The sequence below is a fragment of the Monodon monoceros genome, unplaced genomic scaffold, assembly GCF_005190385.1.
Source record: "Monodon monoceros isolate NGI ecotype Baffin Bay Population unplaced genomic scaffold, NGI_Narwhal_1 Super_Scaffold_1, whole genome shotgun sequence".
Taxonomy (NCBI): domain Eukaryota; kingdom Metazoa; phylum Chordata; class Mammalia; order Artiodactyla; family Monodontidae; genus Monodon; species Monodon monoceros.
This window is the reverse complement of record NW_021703765.1, coordinates 59,855,464-59,882,921: the sequence shown is the minus strand read 5'-3', so window position 1 is coordinate 59,882,921 and position 27,458 is coordinate 59,855,464. Positions and strand designations below refer to the sequence as shown.

At 47.8% G+C, this 27,458-nt stretch overlaps 1 protein-coding gene across 1 annotated transcript in view; it reads right to left on the bottom strand.

Moving 5' to 3' along the window:
- LDLRAD4 (low density lipoprotein receptor class A domain containing 4) overlaps nucleotides 1-27,458 on the bottom strand; it is a 308,963-nt gene that overhangs the window by 137,475 nt on the left and 144,030 nt on the right. The window contains 1 exon segment of the mRNA XM_029216505.1: nucleotides 23,474-23,936. Coding sequence (XP_029072338.1) covers nucleotides 23,474-23,570 — 97 coding nt within the window. The 5' untranslated portion in view covers nucleotides 23,571-23,936.

Genomic DNA, 27,458 nt, shown 5'->3' with positions numbered 1-27,458 from the left:
GTAAACCGTCTGCTTTAGAGGAAAGAAAAGAAGTGTCAACGGGAGAGGGTCCAGGAGCACCTGGGTGCTCATGCCCACCCTGGCACCATAACACACCTTCCAGGTGGGCAAAGGCCAAACAGGTCAATGGTGAAACACTCACAAACCCACACATCAACATTCTCTCACTCAAAGTAACTTTTGTGCCCATGGTACTGACATATGAGATAGAGAAAAAGACTTGTGGCTGAGATCAAATTATTGTGACAGTTGTCTTTAAAGAGGTGGTGACACCCTCTTGTGAGTTTAGAGCCTCCATTCTTTCAGAACACCGTATATACTAGTTAAGGTTATGGGTTTGCAAACAAATTCCAACTCTGCCATCAACAAGCTGCACTGCACTGTCTCCTTAAGACTCAGTTTTTTTCGTGAATGAAATACCTACTTATTAAGGTTGCTGCGAAGATTAAACAAAATACTATACATGCAGTGCCCAGTACAGTGTCTGACCCATGGCACATGTACAATAAAATGGAAGATAACAACATATTTGATATTATTATCATCATCATCACCTCAAAAAACAAATTGGGAGCTACAGTTAAGACATCCATGCAATTTCCCCAGTGGTTCCCTCTGCATCAGGAGTGGCAGTACCATCCTTCAAGAACAAGGCTGCTACATCACATCTACTTCTTTTTTTTTTTTTTTTGTGGTACGCGGGCCTCTCACTGTTGTGGCCCCTCCCGCTGTGGAGCACAGGCTCCGGACGTGCAGGCTCAGTGGCCATGGCCCACGGGCCCAGCCACTCTGCGGCATGTAGGATCCTCCCGGACCGGGGCACTACGTAAGGAAAGAACTGCCAACATACCCGTGTCCCCTGCATCGGCAGGCGGACCCTCAACCACTGTGCCACCAGGGAAGCCCACATCTACTTTTATATCAAATAAAAGTATGTCTTCACTAGGTTTCTCTCACACTACATTTTTCTTTCATTACTTTTATAACCCATGTATTAGTGATTTCTATTCTTTGCATGCATTTCTAAAATACTACAGACAACTGAAATGAACATTTCAATAGTTCCTGAATTTGTATAATTACTTTAAAAAAATCTAAACGTAAATTTTTTTTGTTTTAATTAATTGATTGATTGATTTTTGGCTATGTTCAGTCTTCGTTGCTGCGCGCGGGCTTTCTCTAGTTGCAGCGAGCAGGGGCTACTCTTCGCTGCAGTGCACAGGCTTCTCATTGCTGTGACTTGTCTTTGTTGCAGGGCACGGGCTCTAGGCACATGGGCTTCAGTAGTTGTGGCACGCGGGCTCAGTAATTGTGGCTCACGGACTCTAGAGTGCAGGCTCAGTAGTTGTGGCGCACGGACTTAGCTGCTCTGCGGCATGTGCGATCTTCCTGGACCAGGGCTCGAATCTGTGTCCCCTACATTGGCAGGCGGATTCTTAACCACTGCGCCACCAGGGAAGCCCCGTAAATTTAAAATAACAACTAAACGTAGATTTTTGGGAGAAAATCTTGCGAAACAACAGTTCCCGTGGACCATGCTCTGACAGGTGAGCATGTCCGTTGACTCACACCATGACCAGCTCCACGCCTGGCACAGTGGACGCTCTCGTGAACAAGCCAGGCCAGGGAGGGTGCCAATGCTGAGCCCCGGTCGAGGGCACAGGTCACCGCACCCCATGCCCTCAGACATCTGGACACGGCTTTAGGGGGCACAGCAAACAGCGCAGATACAGAGCAAAGTGACAGCAAAGCTGCCTAAGACACAGAACACACCTCTGACTAGAGGATTCAATTCACAATGTAAAATCACACATCCAAAATGTTCAAGAACGGATTCCAGTCTCCAAGGCACCTCTCAACCCTATAGGACATTGATCAAGAAATAACAGAATTTGAAATCTCTGGCTTCTTAGTAAAATATACTTAGAAGGGGAAGTAAAAGTCATTTCCCAGACCACACTAACCATGGGGGTGAGGGCTGGGACTGTGACCTTGAGATTTATAATAAGAAATATATATTTGGTCTTAGTCACAGTTTCTGGCACAGAGCTCCTAAAACTCTTGGAATTTCCTAAGTGATAAGAGCCGTAAAGGTATCCTTCGTTATTCATAAAAAGGCCCTGGTTAATGAGGTGACTTTTCGGAAGCCCCTAAGGATGGGGCTGGTTGCCAGGGGAACCACCTGTGATCAGAGAGGGTTGGCACTTTCAGCCCCACCCCCAGGCCTCTGGGGAGGGAGAGGGGCTGCAGACTGAGCCAGTCGCGAATGGCCAGTGAGCTCACCATTCCTGCCAGTGTAATGAGGCCTCCACAAAACCCCCGAGGACAGGGTCGGTGGGCTTCCGGGTTGGTGAACACGGGGGTGGGGGGAAGGGGGGAGATTTAAGGAGGGTGGTGCCTGGAGAGGGCATAAAGTTCCGCGCCCTTTCCTTACACTACCTTGCCCTCGTTTTTCCCTGAGTTTTATCCTTTAAAATAAATCAGTAATCTAGTAAGTAAACTGTTTTCCAGAGTTCTCTGAGCTGTTCCAGCAGATTTATCGAATCTGAGGAGGGGCCATAGGAGCCTCCAATTTATAGCCAGTTGGTCAGAAGCACAGGTGACAACCCGGACTTGCGACTGGAGTCTGAAAGGGGCAGTGCTGTGGGGCCGAGCCCCAGACCTGCGGGGTCCAGGCCACTCCGGGCAGACAGGGTCTGAACTGACAAGTCGCAGGACAGCCAGCTGTGTCGCAGAGTTGCCTGGTGTGGGAAACACCCACACATGTGGCGGCCAGAAGTGTGAGTGTTGTGTGTACACACGGAAAACAGAAGAGTTCTTTCCTTTACCAACAAAAACCCGAGCCCTGGCCACCAGCCTGCATTCAGCACCAAGGCTGGCCAGTCTATTGTACCCGGATGTCCTCGTCCTCCTCCCGGGCCCTGCCACTCTCCCGTCATCCTGGGCTTACACACAACAGGCAAAACCCACTTTAGGGCCACATACTCCCCATGCCTTTCTTGTAGAAATAAAACCTATGAGGAAGAATCTAAGCTCTGCTGCTTATACTCCGGGTCCTATAAAGACACAGCCGTGAGGTTTCTGCACAGCAGGAAGATATCCCCCAATGAAAGACAACTGCAGAAGGTCGGGACACAGTGGTACAGAATCGTACAAATCACACAGTTCACCATCATATTAATGCCTGATTTCACAGAGAAACTGAGGTCCAGAGAAGTTAGGGAACTCACCCAAGCTCACAAAACTACATAAGAAAAGAACTGCCAATATACCCCTCACTGTCCTCTGGTCCCAAAGCAAACAGCCAGGGTTTTAGTATCTGTTCTCAGACGTACTCTTTTAATAATAATAATATTACAAAGCAATAATATTAAACTATACTAGACACATGCAAATGATTGTTTTTTACCACAAAGGAACAGTTATTAATTACTGGCTCATTATTTTTGTAAAACATTTTTATTTTTACTTTAAAAAAATTTGGAGGATATGGATAAGTAAGTCTAAGAAAGTAAACCTCACATCTAATGCTATCGCTCAGAGGTAGCCACTAGTAATGTTTTGGTGCACATCCATCTATACTGTCTTTGTTCCTTGAGTATAAAAAAATAAAAGGATCATCCTCTTCATATTGCTTTATGACCTACTTTTTTTGCTTAAAAATATAAGCGTTTCTCCAGGACATGAGATACTCTTCTCAAACATCCTTTGTAATAGCTGCAGGGAGTTTCATCATAAGGACATACCATTATTATTTAACCATGTGCTATTCTGGGACTGGTTCATCATATTTTAATATTGCTATGTTTCTAAATTTCAATTCTGTCACCAGTGATAGCAATTCCTTTTAGTCTCCTGTCATCTGCAAATTTGATAAGCATGTTTTTTATCACCTTCGCCCAAGTGCTTGACGAAAGCATGGGGATGCAGCCATTAGAGAGTCCCTGCCTGGTTGATGCTATTCATTCATCGACATGCTTTGGGATCACCAGTTAGGAATTCAAACTATGCAAGAGTTCCCCAATCATGACAAGTATCTGGTGTTTCATTCATTCACTATATGTACTAACTGCTGTCTATAAAGAGCACTGACATAGGAGCTATAAAAATGTCTGCAAAGTGTCAGGAATACTTACATAAATGAGAATTTCTATGGCTCCTGATCACAAAAATACACCCAGATTTGTCATTCCAAAGTTATAATGTATTTCACTTAAAAATCAAAGAGATTTAAAATTTTTTTCATAAATGTCTTTTTGATTAAAAAATATCCCTGCAATGCCAGAAACTGTTTTGGAAACATATCTAGATTATTAAAATCGTTCAAGTTACTAGAGATAAAAATCTTATAATTCAAGATTTAGCTATTGGGCAACTACCATTGCTAAGCCATGAGCTTCTGGAAATGGGTGATTATATGAAAGCATGAATTCAGGCCACAGTAGCAAGGTCCTGTAACCAGAGCTACAGCTTTGTTTTTGAAAAAAGGGCAACAAGCTGTAGCGACTTCTTCAAAGAAACAAAGAAACTCACATGGTTAAGGCAAAAAGGAACCAAGAGCCAAAAGCCTCGAGAGAAGAGTTGGAAGAGAAGGACAAAGAATATTTTTGGTTCATATCTCTTTAAAAGGCAGTATTTAATCCTGAAAATATCATGAAAAGTGCATCAGATGTTCTCATTTTAACTGAAAAGAGACAAAGTATGGCAAGATTAAAAACGGATTTGGCAAAGTCCCTTGGTGCTGATTCCCATCACTATTTTATGATGTCGTTTCCCCGGATAAGGACAAACTACGCTTGGAAACTGCCTGTGAGGTCAGTCCAGCAGCCCAAGAGCAACACATCCAGTATGAACTGGTGGTGCTACCTGCCAGCAGGGTGGCGTCTGCAAGGAGGTGTAATGAGACAGCCTTGGTGTTGGCTGAGGGGCCCGGTTTGGAAGAGAACCAGAGTTGGAAACAAATCCCGTTCTCTACCTATCTGGTCCAAAATGACGCCCCTGCCCCTGAGGGACAAAGCTGGGGTTCTGGGCCTGAGCAAAGTGTCTTTCCGGCCCTCTTGCCCCTGGGCCTCTGCCCGGGCCTCACGAGCGTCTTAACGCCCATGTCTCAGGGACTGAAGAGACACTGCCGAGCCTCGACCTGCGCTTGTTCCTCTCACACTTGTACCAACACTGCCTGAGCAGTGTGCTTGGAAAGTGCCAGAAAATAGAGACTGAAGGCCAAGAACTGACTTCGAATATATAAGTCCTTCTAGTGAACTCAGTGTTTGGGAGATGGACAATATTTAAACAGCAATGATTCAAAATGAGACATAATTTAAATGTACTAAACATATAGCAAACAGTGCTAGCCAAAATCCACAGATTCTCACCCGCATTTGAAGAGGACAGTGCCCCGAGCCCTCCGCCCAGAACTCCTTCCCTCCCTTTTCCTTGGGGAGGCCTTCCCTGGTCACCCCTTCAGTAATGGTCACTCCCCACCATCTCTCATCTCCTTCCCCACTTCATTTTCCACCTGAAATCACATGATTTGCTTGTTTGTTTATCTGTCTCCCTGGTCAACTGGTAAATTCCTTGAATGCAGGGACTTTCTCTGTCTTGTTCACCCCTGTATCCTCAGTACAACTACAGTGCCTGATATACAGCAAGTGCTCAATAAACATGTGTTAAACAGATAAATCTAAGAGTGAGCCTCATGCTGTGGACCTATAAGTAAGTCACAGCCCATTCCTCCATCATCCCTCAAAGTAGGGCTTTGTCCTGGTCAAAGCGTTTTCAGAGAACGTACGAGAGAAGAAAGATCTGCTCCCACACATGGTCTCAATCCTGATCAACTTATAAAAATACAGGTGAACACAACTGGGTTTGTTTGTTAGCACCTGGTTCATTTCCAGCCATGGGCTCCCATCGTAAAAACTCTTTTCTTGGAGTGTCTCCTTCCCTGTTATAACACTTAAGAGTCCTGTCTGCTCACCTGTGAACGATGCTACTTAAACACAGGGACTCGCCCGGTGCCAGCAAGTCTGGGCTCCACACCAAGTACCAGCTTCCTGGGGGTGCAACCCGAAATTCACCCCTCTGGACTTTGACCCAAGCCCAAATTCCTGCTGCAAACGGAAATTCCTAAAGGCCTCCAGGATCTTAAAGGGACAGAGGGAAGTACATAAAAACCCTCATGGCACTCTTTTAAAATGCAGAAATAAAATCACCAGATCGTGCATGCTTCTCTTTCTTTCCACAGTTAAGAATAACTTAATTGTACAAACGTATATGACATGGGCATGCTGCCCAGGAGAAGCCTGCGTCCAAGTAAACTATGCGGTGCTTTTATTAAATAAAACGTTGTCCTGTTTTGTAAGTCATTTCGCCATTATAGTCCCAGTGCCTAGCTTGGTGCCTGCATGAAATTCAGTAAAAATCAATGAGAGAACTAGCGCTGATGGGCTGGCTCTCCAACCCAGGAATGTTCTTCTGCACATCAAGCAGGAAGAATAGTAACAGGAAAGATATAGAATCTAAACTGCTTAGCAGCATGTATGTTTAAATTACATTTATGCCTTATTATAAACTATAGCAAAAATGTATTTAAATGACCAATATGTACTAAAGGTTCTCACTGTAGGGGGAAATCCATCTTCATAGAACTCATTCAGGACAATTAATTGTGTGAGAATATTAAGTTCAACTTACAAGGAGTAACCAAGATCAGAGGTTTGCTTAGCAAATGAACTAGAAAGGCATATATTCACATGGTATATTCACACCACAAATTTCAATACTGTCGCCATCATTCAAAACCCTTTCGAACAGCTCTTCTGGAAATGTCCTCAGATCCCATAGGCAAACTCCACTGACAGTGGGTTGAGGTTTTCAGAGGCAGCAAAATTCATTTGGAGGCCAAGTCGTGTAAATGAGATGAGTCTAAGCTAACAGCTGCCTGTTGCCGCACAGTCAGGTGTTGAGTAACAGCAGCATCCTTGAGATAACAGTAACTATTTATCACATATTTACCATATGTCTGTGTTTACCTGCATAAACTCATGCATTTTCCAAACAACAATGATAATGAATATTATCATTATTCTCATGTTATATGTGAGGAAAGTGAGGCACAGAGAGGTTAAGTTACTCACCCCATGCCACATAGGCTGCTATGGCAGAGCCAGGATTTGAATCCAGGTAGTCTGGAAAAGAGGTCACGTATGTTTAAGCACACTACTGTCCTAACTCTCTCTAAAGAAAAATAAAATACACACACACACACACATACATGGCATGACTTAAGATGACTACTACTTAGAATATCACTGACTTAGATATCAAAGTTTTAGATACCTTGTGGAAAAGGGTCATAAATGAGATATGTGTATGTTATAGTTGGGGAGTGGGTAGAAAGAGCTCTTTCTTCTTCCAGTGAGACTCCTGAGAAGGCGGCCAAGAATCTAGCCACCATCTCACTGGTGGGCTTTACATCCTGGTTTTGTGAGAATTAGCATGACCAATCTTATAGGCAGATAAGAAACACTAAACAGTCAAAGCAATCTTAAGAAGAACAAAGCTGGAGGCATCATGCTCCCTGGTTTCAAACTATATTACAAAGATTTACTTAAGACAATGTGGTATTTATTGACATAAAAACAGACACACAGATCAATGGAACAGAGAGCCCAGAAATAAACCTACACATACATGATCAATTAATTTACAACAAAGGAACTGAGAATATACAATGTGGAAATGATAATCTCTTCAATAAATGATGTTAGGAAAATTGGATATCCACATGCAAAAGAATGAAACTGGACCACTACCTTACACCATACATAAAAATCAATTCAAAATGGATTAAAGACTTGAATGCAAGACCTGAAACCATGAAACTCCTAGAAGAAAATATAGGCAGTAAGCTCCTTGACATCAGTCTTGTTAATGATTTTTTGAATCTGCACCAAAAGCAAAAGCAGCGAAAGCAAAAACAAATTAAGTGGGACTACATCAAACTAAAAAGTTTCTGCACGACAAAGGAAACCATCAACAGAATGAAAAGGCAACCTACGGAATGGGAGAAAATACTTGTAAGTCATTTATCTGATATGGGGCTAATACCTAAACTATATAAAGAACTCATACAACTCAACAGAAACAGAACAATCAGATTTTTTTTAATGGGCAGATCTGAATAGACATTTCCCCAAAGAAGACATACAGATGGTCAACAGGCACATGAAAAGATGCTCAACATCACTAATCATCAGGGAAATGCAAACCAAAACTAGGAGATACCACCTCACACCTGTCAGAATGGCTATCATGAAAAAGAAATAACAAGTGTTCGCAAGGATGTGGAGAAAGGGAGCAGTTGTGCACTGCTGTGGTAAAGTAAATTGCTGCAGCCACTGTGGAAAACAGTATGGAGTTTCCTCAAAAAATTAAAAATAGAACTACCATATGGCTCGGCAATTCCACTCCTGGGTATTCATCCAGAGAAAGTGAAAACACTAATTTGAAAAGATACACGCACCCCAATGTTCACTGCAGCATTATTTACAATAGCCAAGGCATGGAGACAACCTAAGAGTCCACTGAAGGATGAATGGATAAAGACAGTTATGTGTTAACTGACTTTCCAGACATTAAATATATGGCGTGTGTATGTATGTGTGTTTGTATGTGGATGCATAGAGTGAGGAGAGAGAGTTAATATATATACTGTCTACACATTTTATACCATTTCCCACTACAGGCTTGTGGTGAAAAGGGGCCAGTCCCCCTCGGCCAAGCTAACACAGCCTTACCCGACACGCACTTCTAGTGGGTGCAGTCTGCCCTCGATATAACTGATTCATACTTTCCTTCTCATTTTCACTCTCTTCTTTCCTCTCTAACTATTCCTTTCACTGTCTATCAATCTTTGTCTTTTCTTAAATTCCCTCGTTTCAGAGTCCAAAATGTTATACCAATGGAGAGATTTTATCAGGGTTAGGTTAGGTTTGGAGTTGGTGCTGGAAGAGACAGTTTCTGGTATAAAACAACAGGAACAAAACCCTATGTCCTATCCTCTCACCATTACTTCTGGCAAACACAGTAATGCTTTTCTGTTCACCAAGCTAAGCCCACTGTCCTCTTTGTAGCTAAATGATCTACATACAGTCGCCCCTCCATATCCTCGTGGGACTGGTTCCAGGACCCCAGCAGACACCAAAACCTGCGGATGCTCAAGTCCCACAGTCAGGAGTCTGCATCTTTCGATTCAGTATCCAGAGGCCATGGACAAGGAGCCAACTGTACATAAACTTTCAAAATATTATGAGGAAAAATATTACAAGAAGCTTAATAATACAGATATCAGTATTCCTTAGCTACAAGCAACAGTAACAAATTCAGTTGCTAACTAAAGGACAAAAGAAAGAAAAGAGAAAAAAAAGAAAGAACAAGCAAGCTGGCCAGGTGGATTTATGGTCTGGTGGCTGAAGAGCCAGGCACGGGCACTGAGGTGATCTGTACAGCAGGAGCTGCCATCAGATGGTCTGGTTCTAACTGCCTTCCCGGCCTGCATGTCTGTGCTCTTGACCGCTCTGGCGTAGCTGGTCTCTGGGGCCCGTGGCTGACAGCTCCCTATAACCAGGCAGAGAGCCAGAAGGACAGCACCCATGAGGAATGGGTGCTGGGAAAGAGAAGTCCACACAGTCTAACAACTGACTGGACAACATACACACATGCCCTTCTTTCCATAAACACTATTTGAAAATATTTCCAGTATAATGCAAATCTTTCAGGAAAAAATACACTAAACAAAGAAAAAACAACTCCCCCTATCCCACACTGCCTGACTGCCAACCCCATGTTGTCATGTTGCTGAAGTCTCATGAATCGGCTCTACAGTGGTTCTGTCCACCACAGCTGGAGTCACTGGGGGCTGAGAAGGGGGGGCAGTGAGGAGGGGGTGCAAGGGCAGAGCTGGCCCAGGACCTCTCTCTCCAGACCCGGAGGGGTTGGTGGGTTGTCTCCAGCACACGTGGCCACACACGGAACCTCTCCTTAGCTATTCAGAACCAAGGCGTGGACCTGAGGAGTCCGGTCAGGTCCAGTTGGTCGGACCTTTCTTAAGAGAGCGAGGAGGCTGTGGCAGCTGTAGGGGTTGAATGGGGGGCCCCAGAAACAAAGGCTACTCTCTGCTAACTTCAAAGGCAGCCAGGGATTGCCTGGGCTGGAATAACACACGGGGCACCAGTACGGAATTCCTTCTCCTGCTCCAGGCCAGACGGCCTGCCTGTCTAACAACGAGCTCCCGGACGTGAGGTGAACGCTGGGAAGGAGGGTCTCAGTCCCTCCCAGAATCTGGTCTTTTCTCTCCCTCCGGCCTAGGAAGGGGCTTCATTTCCACCTCACGGCCATGCTGCTCCCCTGTGGAGCCTCCTCTGCGAAGGTGGGAAGAGGCACCGATCTGGCCACCAATTGCTCTGAGGGCACCCACGACCCCGTGTGTCTGAATCTAACATGTGCTTTCTGGCGGCCTGGTCCCCGTACCTCCTTCACCCAGCCCTCCCCCTCAGCCCTTCCTCCGGCTTTGAACTTCAAGAGACAGCATTGTGCACACTCCCTGACTCTGCTTCCTCAGTGCCCAGCCCCACATCCACCCAGTCCCCTTGGGCCGCATCCTGGCAGCTGCCCTGAACGGCCCATGCCCTGCTGAACCCTCCATGGGGCACATTCTACCCCAGCCCCTCTCTCCTTGGCTCTGAGCCATCGCTCTGTAACTTCATCCCCTCTTGCCCTCACTGATTACCCGATGAAAAGTACCCTGTTGCTTCCATGCAGAAGCACTAGAAACAAGATGAAGCTTATGAAGCGTGTTATCCAAGATGAGGCCCGTGGAGTGGACGTCTCTTTCAGAAAGGCCCAGCGCAGGCTCCACCTCTCAGATGCCAGTGGGCTCTGGGCGAGGTCTGGAAGCATGTGTGTGATGATGGGCAGCAACAGAGCCCATGGGCTTGACGGTCTCTGGGCAGTAAATGCAGGGTCCTCGGGAGACGCTGAGTGTGCGCACATGTGCACATGGCTGCAAGGAGAGCCGAGGACTCGGGAGAAATGGGGACGCAGCGTCAGCTCCCATGGCCCCGAGACCACGGGGGAACATGCTCTGGGGCACCACCCACAGGGACCTGGCGGCAAGGCTCCACTTGACGGTGGAGTTCGTGGGTCCTGCTCCATGATGGGGGGGTGGATCCCAGGGTGACAGAAGCAGGAAGTGGGGTCTCCTGGAAGGGAGGAAGGCATTTTACAGGGAAGGCCTCAGACATCTCTCTGAAGAGGTAGAGACAGAGCTGCGTCCACACAGGAGGCAGCAGGAGGAGGCTGTGCCCCTGAGAGGGTCACCTGTGAAGCGTGTAACCTGCTTTTCTGCCTAAGTCTGTAGATCTCCTTATTTGATGTATTCAGTGCGCATTGTAAATGTTTTCCTCCTATTCTGTAGCTCCAGCTGCTACCTGCAGCCATCGGTAAAGCGCTGGCCTCACCTCTGCGAGAACGGCTGGCTGGTCAGCATGGGCATCGGCTGGAGGGCAGCCCCAGGCTCGCCTGCGGGAGACATCGAGGTGGTGGGGGGCGGAGCAGGCCTCTGCGGCGCACACAGTGCTCAGCCACACACTGCCCATCCCAAACCCCACGCCCGGCCTTGATGACAGCTGGACACGCAGGTTCACACCCCACCACACGCCCAACGTTTCCACCAACACGTCCCGAAGTACCTCGACTCAATTCAACCGTGACTACACGAGGCGTCCCTGCCACACTTTGTCCTCCCCGTCCCACCTGGCTCAGGAGACCCCCACCTGTCCTCCAGGCAGCTCAGCTGGACATCTCGCCCCAGCCTTGGCACATCCTCTCCCTCGTAGCCGTCTCCAGGCAGTCTCTGTGCATGAGCGCCTGCCCCAGAGTTGGTCGTCTCTCGCTCACGCCCCTTCTTCCCAGCTCCAACAAGGTCTGGCCCTGTTCACAGCCTACCTCCCTGCAAACTCTGCTCCTCCCGGGATCCCCCTACCCCACCCACTCCCTCACCAGGTCAAGGCCTACCTTTAACTCTGTTCCCTGATGCTGTGCAGCTGACCCTACCAGCTAAGCCTCGCAGCCTGGACAGGGTGATGGGGACGGGAGCAGTCTCCCTCTTTAACCTCTCTCACACCCTACACATCTGCACACCCCTGCGGCAGAGGGGAGCCTGGTCACCCCTCCTCACCAGGCTACCTACGTGCAGCCACCGTTCCCAGTGGCGTTTAACGTGGATGAGCTGAGGCCACGCACATACTCTTCAATATGAAAGTCCTCTCTCCACCGAGAGCCTCTAATATTTTGATAACTTCGTTGAGCAATTGTCTTTTTAAGGAAGATACACAAAGTCTACCAATAAAAAATAGGAACATTGGGCTTCCCTGGTGGCACAGTGGTTGGGAGTCCACCTGCCGATGCAGGGGACACGGGTTCGTGCCCCGGTCCGGGAGGATCCCACGTGCCGCGGAGCGGCTGGGCCCGTGACCTATGGCCGCTGAGCCTGCTTGTCCGGAGCCTGTGCTCCGCAACGGGAGAGACCACAGCAGTAAGAGGCCTGCGTACCGCAAAAAAAAAAAAAAGGAAAGGAACATTAATCCCAACTTGGTTTTGACCGTCCCACTTCCTTCTTCCAAAACACTGAGCTGAGTGAAGCGCCCAGAGTTGTCCGCCATCTCACAGCCTCCTGAACAACCAGATAAAAGGTGCTTTTAAGACAATGCGTTCCATTCTATTAGCTAAACTTATACAACTTATTATTTGCAGGTTATTCTACTTCGGGGTAAAAATTATATTTATGATGTATGTATCTTAACTGTTTTTCATCCTGACCACTCTCTGAATGCTGACAGGTCTTCACCAATCTTAGTCATGCTCTAGCTCTGAGCAAGAGGGAAAACAGGTTCTTTACACTCAGAAGAAGTGTGTGCCTTTGAGATGGAGAGACATAGCTTTGAGCCTTGCCTAGGAACGTGGAGGAGGGTGAATGGGAACAGAAACATGCCCCCGAGCTGAGCAGCACCTCCTCCCTCCTGCCCGGGCTCCATCCCTGTGCCCTCTGGGGACGTGGCTGCCACGGCAGCTCTGAGACAGTCACTGCACCTGACATCTTAAAAGGCTCTTCACTCGCCTCTGAATGAACCCTGAGCCCGCCTCCACGTGCCTGCCCTGCTCCTGCCTGCATCTCCCTCTCAGGGCTCCGGGCTCCCCTCCTCCTCTCTGAGCCCCCAGGAGCCCGCAGAGCCGCATCAGGGCATTGCCTTGCACCCGGAACCTTCTGCTTCAGGTTGCAGTTGTTCTGTCCACTGTGCTGGTTCTCTCTCCTCACTGCTCCTCCGTCTCTGGCCAAGCACAGCTGATCAACAGAGGCCGGCAACAAGCAAACAGTGGCACTAGGCACTGCAGCAAGACCGAGGCCTCTGCTGATGAAGCAAAAACAAACTGAGCAGTTTCTGTGGTTCGTGATGAACTCCTTGGTGCTTCCCCTCGGCTGCCTCTCCCCTTACTCATGACCAGGCACCCAATTCAGCAGTTCAGTCAAAGTGGAACATCACACTTACCTAGTGGATAGTTTGGCTTATAATTCTTTTTTTTTTTTTGCCGTACGCGGGCTTCTCACTGTTGTGGCCTCTCCCGTTGCAGAGCACAGGCTCCGGATGCACAGGCCCAGCGGCCATGGCTCACGGGCCCAGCTGCTCCGCGGCATGTGGGATCTTCCCGGACCGGGGCACAAACCCGTGTCCCCTGCATCGGCAGGCGGACTCTCAACCACTGCGCCACCAGGGAAGCCCTGGCTTATAATTCTTAACGTTAAAAAAAACCAAACTTTAATTCCAACTAACATTTACTTGCACACACATGTGCTTATGCAAGGTATTCTGCTGGGAACTTTGACAAACCCCTGAGGTACAGGGGTGGACCCCACTCTCACTGCCACAGCTGGTCGGGGGCCTGGATGCTGCGATGGTGGGTCAGCACCACTCCCACCGTATCTCGTTGCTGAGAGTTGACCTCCCAGTTACAAATGCTTCACTGACCAGAAACCTTTATTTCTGAGAAAGCCATCTTCACACATGGCTGTTGCTCACGAAGCAGAGTGAAGACAGGCCAGGAGAGCCCAGAGGAGAGACACTACTCCTCAATACTCAGAGCCAGAGGAGAGTCGCTCCTTTGTGGGGCCATCAACCACTTTGGATGGATTTAAGAGAGACAGAGCTGCCCGTCAAATGCATCCATACCTAAGCCCCTCACCCCGTCTGCCTATGGGTCCCAACACCTCGGCCACCAGGACAGGGGCAGCACTAGCCAGAACTGATCCTTTTTTCATAACTTTTTGTTTTTATTGTAGCAAGATATGCGTAATACAAAATGTACCATTTTCACCACTTTCAGGAATATACCACCCTGTGGACTAAGCACGTTCACAGGCTAGGCAGTCACCACCACCCTGGTCCACACTTGCTCCCACCCCTCAGCACTGCAGGAGCAGGAGAACATAGCCTGGCAAGGCCACATCAGGAGGCAGCCACAAAGCGGCTGTGTTTTCCAAGATGGAACACAGACAACACTGACAAGCGCTTCACCAGCGAGCTCAGCGTGGGGCGTCACCACCTGTCTCTCCCCACCCCACCCCACTCTGCACTGGATTCTGAAGGACCCAAGTCTCGGGGGAGCTGAGGCAGCAGGTGGGAGACACCGGGATCCAGCTCCATTGCGGGCAGAGCTGTGGCCACTGGTCCACGTGGCCTCAAGCAGGCCTGCTTCAGGCTGTGCTGCTCCCTCATTGATAAACCTGGGTCGCTATGCACACCTCCCAGGGCTGTCACAAGGGAGGTGAATGAGACCACGTGTGTGAAAGCACCTGGCGTGACAATTAATGTTCACTCCCATCAGCCCTGTGAAATATGACATCTGAGCTCAATGAGAGCGTAATTCCAAAAGGGCAAGGAAAACAAGTTTAGACAGTTTTCCGTCTTACTCCTGGCAGAAGGAGCCTGAGCCCAAACACTGCCAGCAGGTGTGGACCATCCACTGCCCTCCTGCATCTGGAGCCAAGAGGTGCCTTCCTTACGCTATTCTGGAAACATTCTAGAATAATACCAAAGTGATTATTCTCTGTTACCAGATTCATTGCTGTTGGTTCAAATTTTAAAATGGAACCACAAAACATCCACCCAGATGGTAAACGTGTTTATTTCTGCATCCCGTTTCTGGGTTTTCACGTTTGAATATGGTGTCCCAAAAAGTAGCAGATGAGATCTGTGACCCCATCTTAGGCCCAACAAGGCACATGACACCCTCAGCCTGTGTGACACCTGTATAGGGTCACTGCCCTCCTCCTCTGGAGGAGAAACCATCCCCCAATGGCCATCTCTGAGCACAGGCAGGTCGAGGGTCCCGAGTGTGAAGGCAGAAACCCGACCACATGGAATATAAGTGAATGAGAGAGGAAGCCATGCGCTGGAGATTTCCAGGAGCAGAGGCCGGGGTCTGAGCAAACTCCTCAGCCCTCTGGACCACGCTCCCAGCTCCAGGACAGCACGTGACACAACTGCACTGCACCAGGTAACGGTATAGCTCAGGATGCCATCAGAGCGGGCACCTCAGGGAGAGGCGTCAGAGCGCCGGTCGTGAACCCCCCACAGGTATGGCGTGAGCTCCCATCAAACATTGGCTCAATGAGCCCCCAGTTTTTCTAAGGTCTTTATGTGTAACTAACCTCTTGAAGGTGGTGAGGGGAGAAAAAGAACATTTACTGAGCAACAACTATATGCCAGGCTCTATGTTTGATACTTTGCATGCCACTTCATTCAATCCTTCTCAAAACATTACTTCGTACTTATTATTATTTCCACTTGGCTGTTGTAAAAAGTGAACCTCTGAGAGGTCAGCCACTTTGTCAAGGTCATAGAGCAGGAACTGGGGGGAGGACTACCCAGGACCTTCCTGCTGGAAGCCAGGCCCTCTCTGGCCTCTGAGCTCGTCCTGCAACAGTAAGCACAGGAGAGTCCACGTGAAGGCTCTAGAAACACCTGTGCACCAACAAAGCAAGAGTCTGGGACCCAAGAAAAGAATTCAGAAGGCCACACGGTGAAGCAGTCGCTTGCCTTCTGCATACGTCTCTGACTTCTCCCAAGCTAAATGGCTCCCTTCAGGGGTAACTTTGACATCCAAGTTTCAGAAATATGATGGACAAAAGCCAACATTTTTCAAAGAAATTTGTAGGTCATTTTTGACCCTGCGTATTCAATGACAAGGAATTCATCTTAAACCAACACTGATTAACTTAACTGATAGTAAAAAGCCCTGACTTTTGTGTATATATCCTAAAATCTAGCAAGGAGTTGCTAGATTAGAGTTGCCCTTTAGGATTTACTGTTATAAATAAAAAGAGCTAGAAAATGGAAGGTTTCAGCAAAACAAAAACATCTGTCAGACTAAATAATAATTTGAATGTTTTTGACCTTGTAATTCTTATATTTTAATGTTATAGCTATTTAAGAGCTATAAAAATAAGGAGTTTATAATTATCTTTATGTTGTACATATTTAAGTAACCTTAAAATGAATACAATTTCAGGCAACATTGCAATTTCTTCCTATCCTTATTTAAAATGGGTATGTACACTCTCCTCAGACATTAGGCTACCGTAATACCATAATGCCTCTAGAAAAGAAGATAATCACACTTGTCACAGCAGGAAAACCCTGGGAACAGTGGTGAATGATTTACAGGGAAGACAGCAGGGCTGCGTTTGGGACGGTAAATTATGTTATTTACACAAAGAAACGACGTTATTAAGGAAGGGGCAGGTTTGTAACCGAGGACCAGATGCCAGCCTATACAGGGTGACCTAAGACCAGGCACGCACCAGTGTGCTCTGACATCTCTCAGTAAACTCACTTCCTTCAAGCCAGAGCATGTGAGATTTTACAGAATGCCATTGTCATCTATCTTTTTACATCTATTAAACCACAATGAAGAAGATCACCTGGGCTTCTCCCATGCACATCACAAAAGATTCCATGGACCTGAGACAGACCTTGGAGACAGAGAGGAAGATGGCAGAAGGACAGAGTCTAAGTGAAACTGCACAACCCAGATTGGGACTTGAACCCACTGTCTTTTAATTGAGATCATACACCTGGTCTCAGGACTTAATGAAGCTCAGGTTCTTTTATGTCTCATCACAGAAAGAATTCAGCAAGAGGCAAGGTGATAGGTAAGAAGTGGATTTATTTAGAGAGAAACACTTTCCACAGACAGGTGGTCTGTCTCAAAAGGTGAGAGCAGCCCTAGGGTATGGGGTCATCTTAGAAAGTGAGAGCAGCCCTGGGAGAAACATATCCCACAGACAGAGTGTAGGCCATCTCAGAATGCGAGAAATCCCAAAACATGGGGTGGTTAGTTTTGGGTTTTGGAGGGTTTTGGGGTTTTTTTTTTTTTTTCGGTACGCGGGTCTCTCACTGTTGTGGCCTCTCCCGTTGCGGAGCACAGGCTCCGGATGCACAGGCCCAGCGGCCATGGCTCACGGGCCCAGCTGCTCTGCGGCATGTGGGATCCTCGCGGACCAGGGCACGAACCCATATCCCCTGCATTGGCAGGCGGACTCTCAACCACTGCGCCACCAGGGAAGCCCAAGGGGTGGTTAGTTTTTACAGGCTGGGTTATTTCATAGGCTAACAAGTGGGAGGATTCTTCCAACTATTTCGGGTAAGGGATGGGAATTTCTAGGAATTGGGCCACCACCCACTTTTTGGCCTTTTCTGGTTGGCCTCAGAACTGTCATGGCACTGGTGGGTGTGTCATGCAGCTGATGTATTACAGTGAGTTCAAGGTCCACTACAAGTTGAATCTTACGCCATCTTGGACCTAATTGGTTCTAACCAGTTTATGTCACACCCTCAAGGGCTATGTCATTCTTTTAGAGGTTGTGCCCTGCCCCCTTCCCTCCGATTTCATTAGGGGGATGAGAAAGCATCACTAACAGTATCAAGGTATTTCAAAATGCAGAAACCATCTGCGGATGGACAAGGGGTCCACTTTGTCCAGAACTTCAGTCACAGCAAGAGAACGAAGAAAGACATCACCAGGGGGCCTTGAACTACGGGCTGAGGAGTCTAGACTCTTTAGGGAGCAAGAAGAAGCCACAGAAATTTTGGGGGCAAGAGCAGGTATAATTAAAGCTGCACTTTCAAGAATACAGGCGGAACTCAGACAGGGGAGAATGGAGACAGTAAAGCTGCCTGGGTCCTACTGGCAGCACCTACACACGTCTGGCAAGAGCTCCCTGAACGGGCCTGGGTAAAAGCAGCCCCCCTACGGCCCAGCACCAGCAGGACAGGGTCGCCTGAACTACAGACACAAAGAGAAGCACATGCTGTGGGGGGCTGTCCCTCCATGGTTTTCTTTCTAAAAAGCCTTCAAGGTCTTGTCACTTGGGAAATATTGCCCACTGGCTGCCCATTTGGAACCTTCATACTTTCATACTGTAGTCTCTTTCCTAATAAAGAACTGAAAAAAGTTATGCAGTAAAGAAACCAATTTTTCTTCTAGAATTTGGCCATCAATCCATCAACCCCTTTTATTGAAAAACAGCTCTCTATCTCCTAAAACTAGCATCCTCCAGGCAGCTTTGGAAAGCATGGGCTAATAACCAACCCGGCAGCCTTGAAGGGCTGAGTAATGAGCTGAAGGTCAGGGTGATGGGAAGCGGGTGGTCAGGATCCCTCAGGGCTGCTCCACGCCTGGAACAGTACAGACCTGTTCAGGCCACCAGCAGGGTCCCGCGCTCCTGCTGGTGTGAGAAAAATCCCACTGTGTGGGGGTGCGGACAGGCATCCCAGCAGCTCAGTTCAAGTGCTTCTTGCATTCTGCTCATTAGGCTAAGAAAACCTGGTCAGCAGCATCCTAGAATGGCTCTCTTTCGGATGCCTGAAGACTTATATCCACTCTCATCTTTCTCCTTTATGAGTAAAATAACCTTAATTTATTTAACAACTAGGTCTGGTTATCCTTTTCACAAGAAAGACTTGTAAACTCTGCAGAAATTTGGTTCATCTACCCAGTTATCCAAGGTTGAATGTCTTTCTGCATTGAATGGAAAGATTCAGAGCCTCAGAAGGTTAACTGAGCATCTAAGGGCAGCCCTGGGGGCAGGGAGGAACAGGGTCTCAAACCTGCATCAGCTTTAGGTGACAACCCAGGCAGGATGCTTTCCACTCACCAGAGTACAGTGAACCTCAGAGGAAATCTCCCACGGCTGGGACGCTTCAGCAGAGGGCTAGCTGTACCCCGCTGGAAGGATTTCCATTTCTCTCTGCCCAGAGGCGCTGCAGGTTTGATGTCACATGAGTCTATCCACTTACATCACTGCCTGCGTGAACCAAAGCTCAGTGGGAGGAACCAAAGCAGAGACCCCAGGTCACCTGCCTTCTCACCTGCCTGAAATAGCAGCACTGTCGTTGGGCCTTGCCATACTCAGGAGACCCTCCTGGGGGGGCATGCTACAGAGTCACCAACATGTGTGACTCTCAGGACAGGCTGCAGCCGCCGTGGACAGGCACCTGGGGACTGAGCTCAGCCAGCCTCAGAAGCTGGGACCAACCAATCCCTTCAAAAATTCAATCACACACCTTAATAAAGTTCACATCTTTGACCCAATAATTCTTTTTCTGGGAGTTTATTCAAAGGAAATAGCCCGATATACAGAAGAGCTTTTTGCACAAAGGTGTTCACCAAAGCATTATTTATAAGGATAAAAGCTGTCCAAAACTGCAATATCCAACAATAAGAGCACAATTTTGAAACTCAAGTACACTTACATAAAAGAATATTATGCAACAATTTAAAATCAAACTTATAATGAAAATGCTCATAATGTAAAGTTAAAAGGGATTGAGATTATAAAATTGAATATATATTATGAACACAGTTCTGTAAGAAGAAACGCACAGGAAAGATTGAAAGGACACAAGCCAGAATGTTAACAGTGGGAAAGCTTCATATGGCAGGACTGTGTGTGGCCAAGTATTTGTCTTCATTCAACTTTTTTTTGCTTTCAAAATTTTCTTACAATGAGCAGGCATTACTTGTAAAAGGAAAAACCTGAGTTTGTTAAAAAGAATAGTATCTAAGTGATTAAAATAATTTCTAAATTACATGTGCTGAGAAAATTTAAAACAATGTATAAATTCCTATATGCAAGGATTAGCCAAAGAAAATCATAATTAGAAAGCTGACTTTACAGTACGTATCCATGTGGGTACACCTGCATGCACACAGGAAGCAAGACATAGAGGGGACTTCTAACCACGTGGGCGGGCAGGCAGCCAGCAGTGCATGGGGGAGGGGACTTCCCAGCTTCTACCACCTTCAAGGTAATTTCACACGCTCCAAACAAGCATGGACTTGCCATGCAAACACAGCTTCGCACAGGCCTCCCAGCCTCCCTCCCAGCCAGACTGCAGCCGCTAAGCCCTTCCTTACATCCTAAGAAATCTGGAGCCCCTCCCACCCCCACTTCCAAGAGAATCAGAACATAAAATACAAACTGATAAATTTTTTTCAGTGGAGGTATGGTTAACTGTATAGTGACTTTTGTCTAGCAAAAACAAGATTTAAGCCAAGGAAAAATGCCTTAACCCCTTTATCATTTAAGATACGTAAGGCAAGACTTTTTTCATTAGCATCTTCAATTCCAGAAGCTAAGATGATAGTTTTCAGTTGCCCTGGGATAAGAAAGACTAAAGTCAAAAAACATAAGAACAGTAAATCAAGTGGGGAGGGGAAGCCCCCTGCTCACCTCCATCTGAGACCACAGCTCAACCCGCCCACGGGGCAGGGATGCAGGTTCAGCCCCTTCATCCTACGCCACTGTAAGTAACTGTTACCAACTATGCGGACAAAGAATGATGAAGAGCAGACAGAGAACAAATCTGTAAGCTGAGTCCCCAGGGACCCACCCCGAGAGAAGGCCATCACTTAGGTCTCCTTCCTTTTATCACTTGTTACTTCCTAGAGATACTGGGAAGCTAAAACCACTGACCCAGTGTACCCAGCTCTGATAAATAACAGTCAGCACTCGACAGCTTTCTGAAGGGTGGGCCGATTAGTTAATTCAATCATTCCTGTTGAAGGAATAAGGACAAGTCGGTTTCTTTTATCAAGAACTGACTCTGGAACCTGCCCCTCAACTCTGACACCTGCCCCACGATGCTCCCGGTGCTTCCCAGACTTTCCTGTGCCCCAAGCACCTGAGCTCTTGTTAGGATGCAGCCCTAACGTAGCAGGACTAAGTGAGCAGAGACCAGTTAGCTTCCCATCTCTGAGAATGAGACCCAGTCAGTGGTAAGGCTCCCCAGGTGACCCCCGTGTGCAGCCAGGGTCGCACATACCACTAGGAGGTTTGGAAAGGCCACCGGCTCAATCTAACTCCTGGCTACTCTGAGTGTGCCCCCTGTGCAGTGACACCAGCACACCAACACCGGCCTCAGAGCTGCGGTGAAGAAGGGCGGGGCAACACAGCTAGAACATTAGGTCGGCCACAGTTATCGTTTCACTATTGCCAGTAGTATGATTATTATTCAGGTGGGCTGACACAGCTGGGACAAGGCCAAATTTGTAAAGAAACAGAGTTCTTGGGAAAACTATGAGTTAAAAGCAGATAAGAAAATAAGAGCTGGGGAGGAGCTCCAAGAGGGTGGCTCAGGGCAAGTGTGTGGGGAGCTGACAGAGGGCAGTGTGCATGGCCCACAACTGGGGCAGGAACAGTCACAACTGCAACCACTTACCTGGGCCTGAACTAACGGGGCAGGCACTGTCCTAACTACCCCCATTTCTCCAGGCTGAACCATTCTTGCTTTCCATTCTTTAGTGCCTACTATCCCAAGGCCCCCCGACGGGCTGGGGCCTTCCCCTCCCAGGGGGCAGAAGAGCTGACCACCTAGGAGAAACCGGCAGTGAGCTGGGAGCCTCAGGAGCTAGGCGGGGCACGCTCTTCACCCCTGTGGGGGCAGTGACACAGCTGAGGAGTGTGGGGACAGGCTCCTCTACATTTTGGACTGTGAGCTGCGTGCCCCTCCTCAGGTCTTTCTGTCCCACCCTCTCTTCCTTCTCTTCTTCCCTCTTCCTCTTGGAGCTGCTTTACGAGCTGCCTTCCATGGCCTCACAGGCAACTCTCTCGGCAGCCGCGTCCCAGGGCTGCAGCTCCTGGGATGGACAGCTGAGGCACGACCCCTAGGGAGGACCAGAGGAGGGGTTTCCGGTTGGGCTGGCCAGCTAAGGAGGGCCTAGAGAGCTGGGCTCCACGTACTCTTCTGAAACAGCCATCTCACTCGTCTTCCTGGGCCCTGACCACTCTGGGGGACCTTCCCCAACTGGCCCCCAGGAGGGGGGTCCCCTGTTACACATGCCCGGCTCCTCCAGCCCTCATTCTCCTGTGAGAGCTGCACGTGACCACATTCACTGTCAAACCAGCCAGGGGAGCAGGAACAACACGTGACTATCAGGAGCAGAGCTCCAGCCGGAGGGAGGAAGAGCCCCACGCTCTCTCCCCAGCAACCCGAGCTGCCCGCTACACACGACTGGAAAACCTGCCAACTTTTAGGACTCACAGAGCCAGAGAATACAGGCACTTCTTGTAATTTTCCTATCATCCTTCCTTTAAAAAAAAAAACAAAACTCTTTTTACATAAAATTGTTTTCCCTGGATTCCACGAGGTCCTTCAACTTCATGGCCCACATTCTATAAATAAGGAGGCAGAGGCCCAGAAGCATTAGTGGCTTCCTGGGATGTTACGTGAATCAGACAAAGAACCAGGATCCAAATTCAAAAGCTCCGTGGCTCAGGCCCTGGCTCTGGGCACCAGCCAGACTGAGTGGTTCCCTGTGAAGGGAGCAAATCAGGCCTGGGGGGAGAACATCCATGTGGAAGAGTGACACGGGGCTTCTCCACGAGTCCTTTACAGGAGAAGGTCAGTGCTCAGAGTCGCCACCCCACTACCGTCTGCACACGAGCGAGTCTCAGGAAGAAAACTAACGACGCGGAGGGAAAGGTTACTCATCAGCCATAACTATTCCCTCCAAGTCTTCCCAGCTCTGGACAGAAAGACACCCCAACACACCGCTCTGCAAGTGATGGATTTTCTTCAAGGAACGGCGGCTCTCCAGATACTATGTGCGCCCTACAACTCAACAAAGCAGAATCGTAAAATGTCTGATGCTCTTTCAAATTCCTCTCTACAGAAAAGGAGAACATGCCACAGTTTTGCCAAAATCAGTCACCATGGCAGCCTGAGCCCCTTGACGTTGTGTGGGCTTCAGTTCCTAAATGTAGACATATATTCATTTCATAGAGTTGTTTGGTATCTTATTACCTATCGACTAAGAGATGAAATAAAGTTTTCAGTTAAGTGTGGCGGATTCTCACCTGTGAAAGCATTTGTGGCCTGAAAGCCAGCTTCCTGCATACTGCTCCCCGGCAGGCCTGTGTTCCAACTTGTCAGCTGTCCCGTCACCAGGAACATCCAGGAGGCCTCAGGTCACCTCCATCTCAGCTTGCAGGAGGCCATCGCTCTGCCTGTCTGGTTTCTGGTAGCATCGGACACCAACCTGCCCTGCTCCCAGCCTCTGAGGGCAGGTGGTAGCTGGGACGGCACCCAGTCCAGCAGTGTGCACGCTTGGGGCACCGGTCACATCAGCCGTCCAGCCAGAGAGTGGAGGCCATGGTGGGCCCAGGAGCGAGGAAGCTGTCCCACGGACACCGGCCTACCCACCTCAGAGGAAGGACCCCTTCAGCTGCCTGGAAGCCAGCATTCTCCAGGGGTCTCACTTGCTCCGGGGGGTTCAGGAGGGTCTGATCTGCAGCTCTCTATGCTTCACCTCTCCCCTTGCTGAAATTGAAAAGAAAGAGATCATTTTCCTGATGACCAGTAGAACATGAAACTCAGTAGACCCACAGAAGCCAAAAAAGAAAAAAAAGAAGCCCCCAGAGCCGTGCCCATGACCACACTGTGTGGGAAGTGGGGCACGTGTAGCACTTCTCCTGCTGCCCGAGAAGGGGTGGGGGGCCGGGGGGACTCCTGCACCCAAAACAAGATGGGGCCAGCTGCTCCGAGCCGTTCTAGGAACAGTTACAAAGGTCACACGCATTCAAATGTCCTCCCCAGGCTACCCTACGCCACAGACACCTGAAGGAGAAATCCATTTCCTAAGCAGTTTTCTGAGGTCTTACAAGTGGGATCTGAGGTTCATGCCCACTGCTGTCAGCACGCCAGAAAGGACTTGGGTTGAGCTGTTTCACAAAGTGACTCTTGGGACTTCCCTGGTGGTCCAGTGGCTAAGACTCCGGGCTCCCAATGCAGGGGGCCCGGGTTCGATCCCTGGTCAGGGAACTAGATCCCACATGCTGCAACTAAAGATCTTGCATGCCCCAACTAAGACCCGGTGCAGCCAAATAAATAAATAAATAAATAAATTTTAAAAAGTGACTCTTAAGTGGGAAGAAAAGGTCAGTGATAATTTTTTTAAAAGAATAGGAAGGAAAAGCAAATTTAATCTATCAATATAAACTGTTCCATATATATTACATATCCCATAATAATAAAAGCATTTTACAAATACTTATCATATATTTTAATGTTGTTATACTAGCAACATTAACTACAAGAATGTTAGAAGTCCAAAGGACCAGACTTTTTTTTTTTTTTGGCTGCGTTGGGTCTTCATTGCTGTGCGCGGGCTTTCTCTAGCTGCAGCAAGTGGGGGCTACTCTTCATTGTGGTGCACGGGCTTCTCATTGCAGTGGCTTCTCTTGTTGTGGAGCATGGGCTCTAGGCGCATGGGCTTCAGTAGTTGTGGCACGTGGGTTCAGTAGTTGTGGCACATGGGTTCAGTAGTTGTGGCTTGTGGGATCTAGAGCACAGGCTCAGTTGTTGTGGCGCACAGGCTCAGCTGCTCCGTGGCATGTGGGATCTTCCCGCACCAGGGATCGAACCCATGTCCCCTGCATTGGCAGATGGATTCTTAACCACTGCACCAGCCCAAGGACCAGGCTTTTGTTTTTTTTTTTATTTTATTTTTATTTATTTTTAACATCTTTATTGGAGTATAATTGCTTTACAATGGTGTGTTAGTTTCTGCTGTATAACAAAGTGAATCAGCTATACATATACATACATCACCATATCTCCTCACTCTTGCGTATCCTTCCCACCTTCCCTATCCCACCCCTCTAGGTGGACACAAAGCACCGAGCTGATCTCCCTGTGCTATGCAGCTGCTTTCCACTATCTATCTATTTTACATTTGGTAGTGTATATATGTCCATGCCACTCTCTCACTTCGTCCCAGCTTACCCTTCCCCCTCCCTGTGTCCTCAAGTCCATTCTCTACATAGGACCAGACTTTTAAAATAGAATCCCAAATATGAATCTCTGGTATTAGAGAAAAGGAACCTTTTCCATTATTATCACTTCACCCTAAACAATTTATAGCTAATTTTTTAAAAATGTAACTTTATTCCTCTTTTTCACCATCAAACTAGAGAAAAGAAAAAAATTTAAGAAAACAGCACATAACAGAAAGGAACCCTCTGTTAAAGCCCTCTTGCTGTAAACATAAGGTAATAAAGTAAAACATCACTAATACAGACTAATTGGAAGGAAGCCCTACTGGATTAAGGAAGCACCTTAATTACATTAAGAAAGAAATTCAACTGCATTGCCTTCATGTACTTGCAGTAACAATCTCAGTTAATAAAGTGCAGCCCAGTAGGAGTCCTCAAGTTTAATGAATAGGTAAAAAATTTAATTAAAAATCATTTATGTAAACACGGTGGTTCTGAAGTGCTTGAAAATGTGAGAAAATGTTTGTTCTCTGAATTTAAACATTCTGTATCAAATGACCAGTACAGTTATCAATGTCCCAAAGTCCTACACCAACATCCGGAGTAAAGGACCATGTGCACTGTAGTTATCTACTTTAGGGAATGGAATTGCCAGTTAAAAATAAAAGCCCACCTGCCCTAAAACCTTGATTCTCTTTACTCTTTCTATGATGCTTTCAACACACAGAAATACTAGACTGTATTTGTTCTCTTTTCCTGAACTCAAAGACAAACTAAAGTGTGGTGATGTTTTTGTTGTTTTATTGAGGGGTTTTGCTTAATTATCTTGTTTCATTGCAAAAGGCATGCTCCCACAATTTTTTAAAAAACCAAGCTATACATTTCAAAAGTCTATGGGAAAGATTGAGGCTGATGTGGATAGAAATAGAAGAAACAACAAACTCTTCTTTTTTTTCTCTTACTGTCTCTGTCACACTCACCAATACTTAACTTTACTTCTAAAAGAGAGGGAAGACGACAGGTGTGTAACAGCTCCCCCTGAGGTCTTGGGCATGGTCCTGGCCTGGATGTTTAGAGCATGACATGTGTGGTTCCCAACACAGGCTGAAGGGCCAAAATTTATTTTAATTATCTTCATTAACTGATGACGTGCATATTCCTACATACATTTGGAGTCTCCTTAATATGCAATTTTCAAGTGAAAGTGAACCTGTAACTGCCATAAAATGTTTTTTTCTCACCACTAACAACACAGATAAGATACCCTTTCTAGAAACACACAAAAAAGAGGAGTGGGTCCCCAGAACCTAGAGTCTGTTTTGTTCAGCGAGGGACTGACCAAAGGGAACGGGGCCAGGCAGCCATGCTCAGGAGGAAAGTACAGATGATCCAGCAGGCTGGAGAACAGGTGGGTAATTGGGACCTAGAGTTGGCAGAGGTACCACATGTCGGCTTTCACAGCTCGGCAGCCAACCAAGGGTCAGGAAAAAGGCGCGGAAGCTGAACACATCGCTGTCCTGCCTGCCTCCCACCCTCGAGGGCCCTGCTTACCTTCTAGTCTCAGAGGTGGCACCTCACCCACCCCTGGGACTAAATGCAGAGCCCGGTAACCTGGCTCGCTGGCCCTGGCCGCAGCTGTGGCTGCATGCAGGGGTGCTGATCGCTCAGCACCATCTCTCCGCTGAGCTGTAAGCCCCACGGGGACGTTTCCCTTGAGCACCTAAGGCGTTGCCTGGTGCCCAGTGGACGTCAGTAGGACGAGTCTACTGAACGATGGATGGGTGGACCAAGGCTGCTGGTGTTTGGACGAGGCGCACAGAGAGGCTCGGCAGACCCTGCAAACCAACCCGCTGCCCCGAGCCATGCTGATGGATGCCATCCCTGGGCTGAGAGGCTGTTCACACCTCTGGCTCTGAGCCTCTGAACTGGCAAGGCTTTTGCTACCACCCCACTAGTCAAGGTGAGACAAGGATAACGAGCAGTGACTCCCCTGCACTCACACTTCACAGCAAAGTACCCAGCACAGGCCCATGGAGGTCACTGCTCTAAATCCTCTCAGGCCACAGAG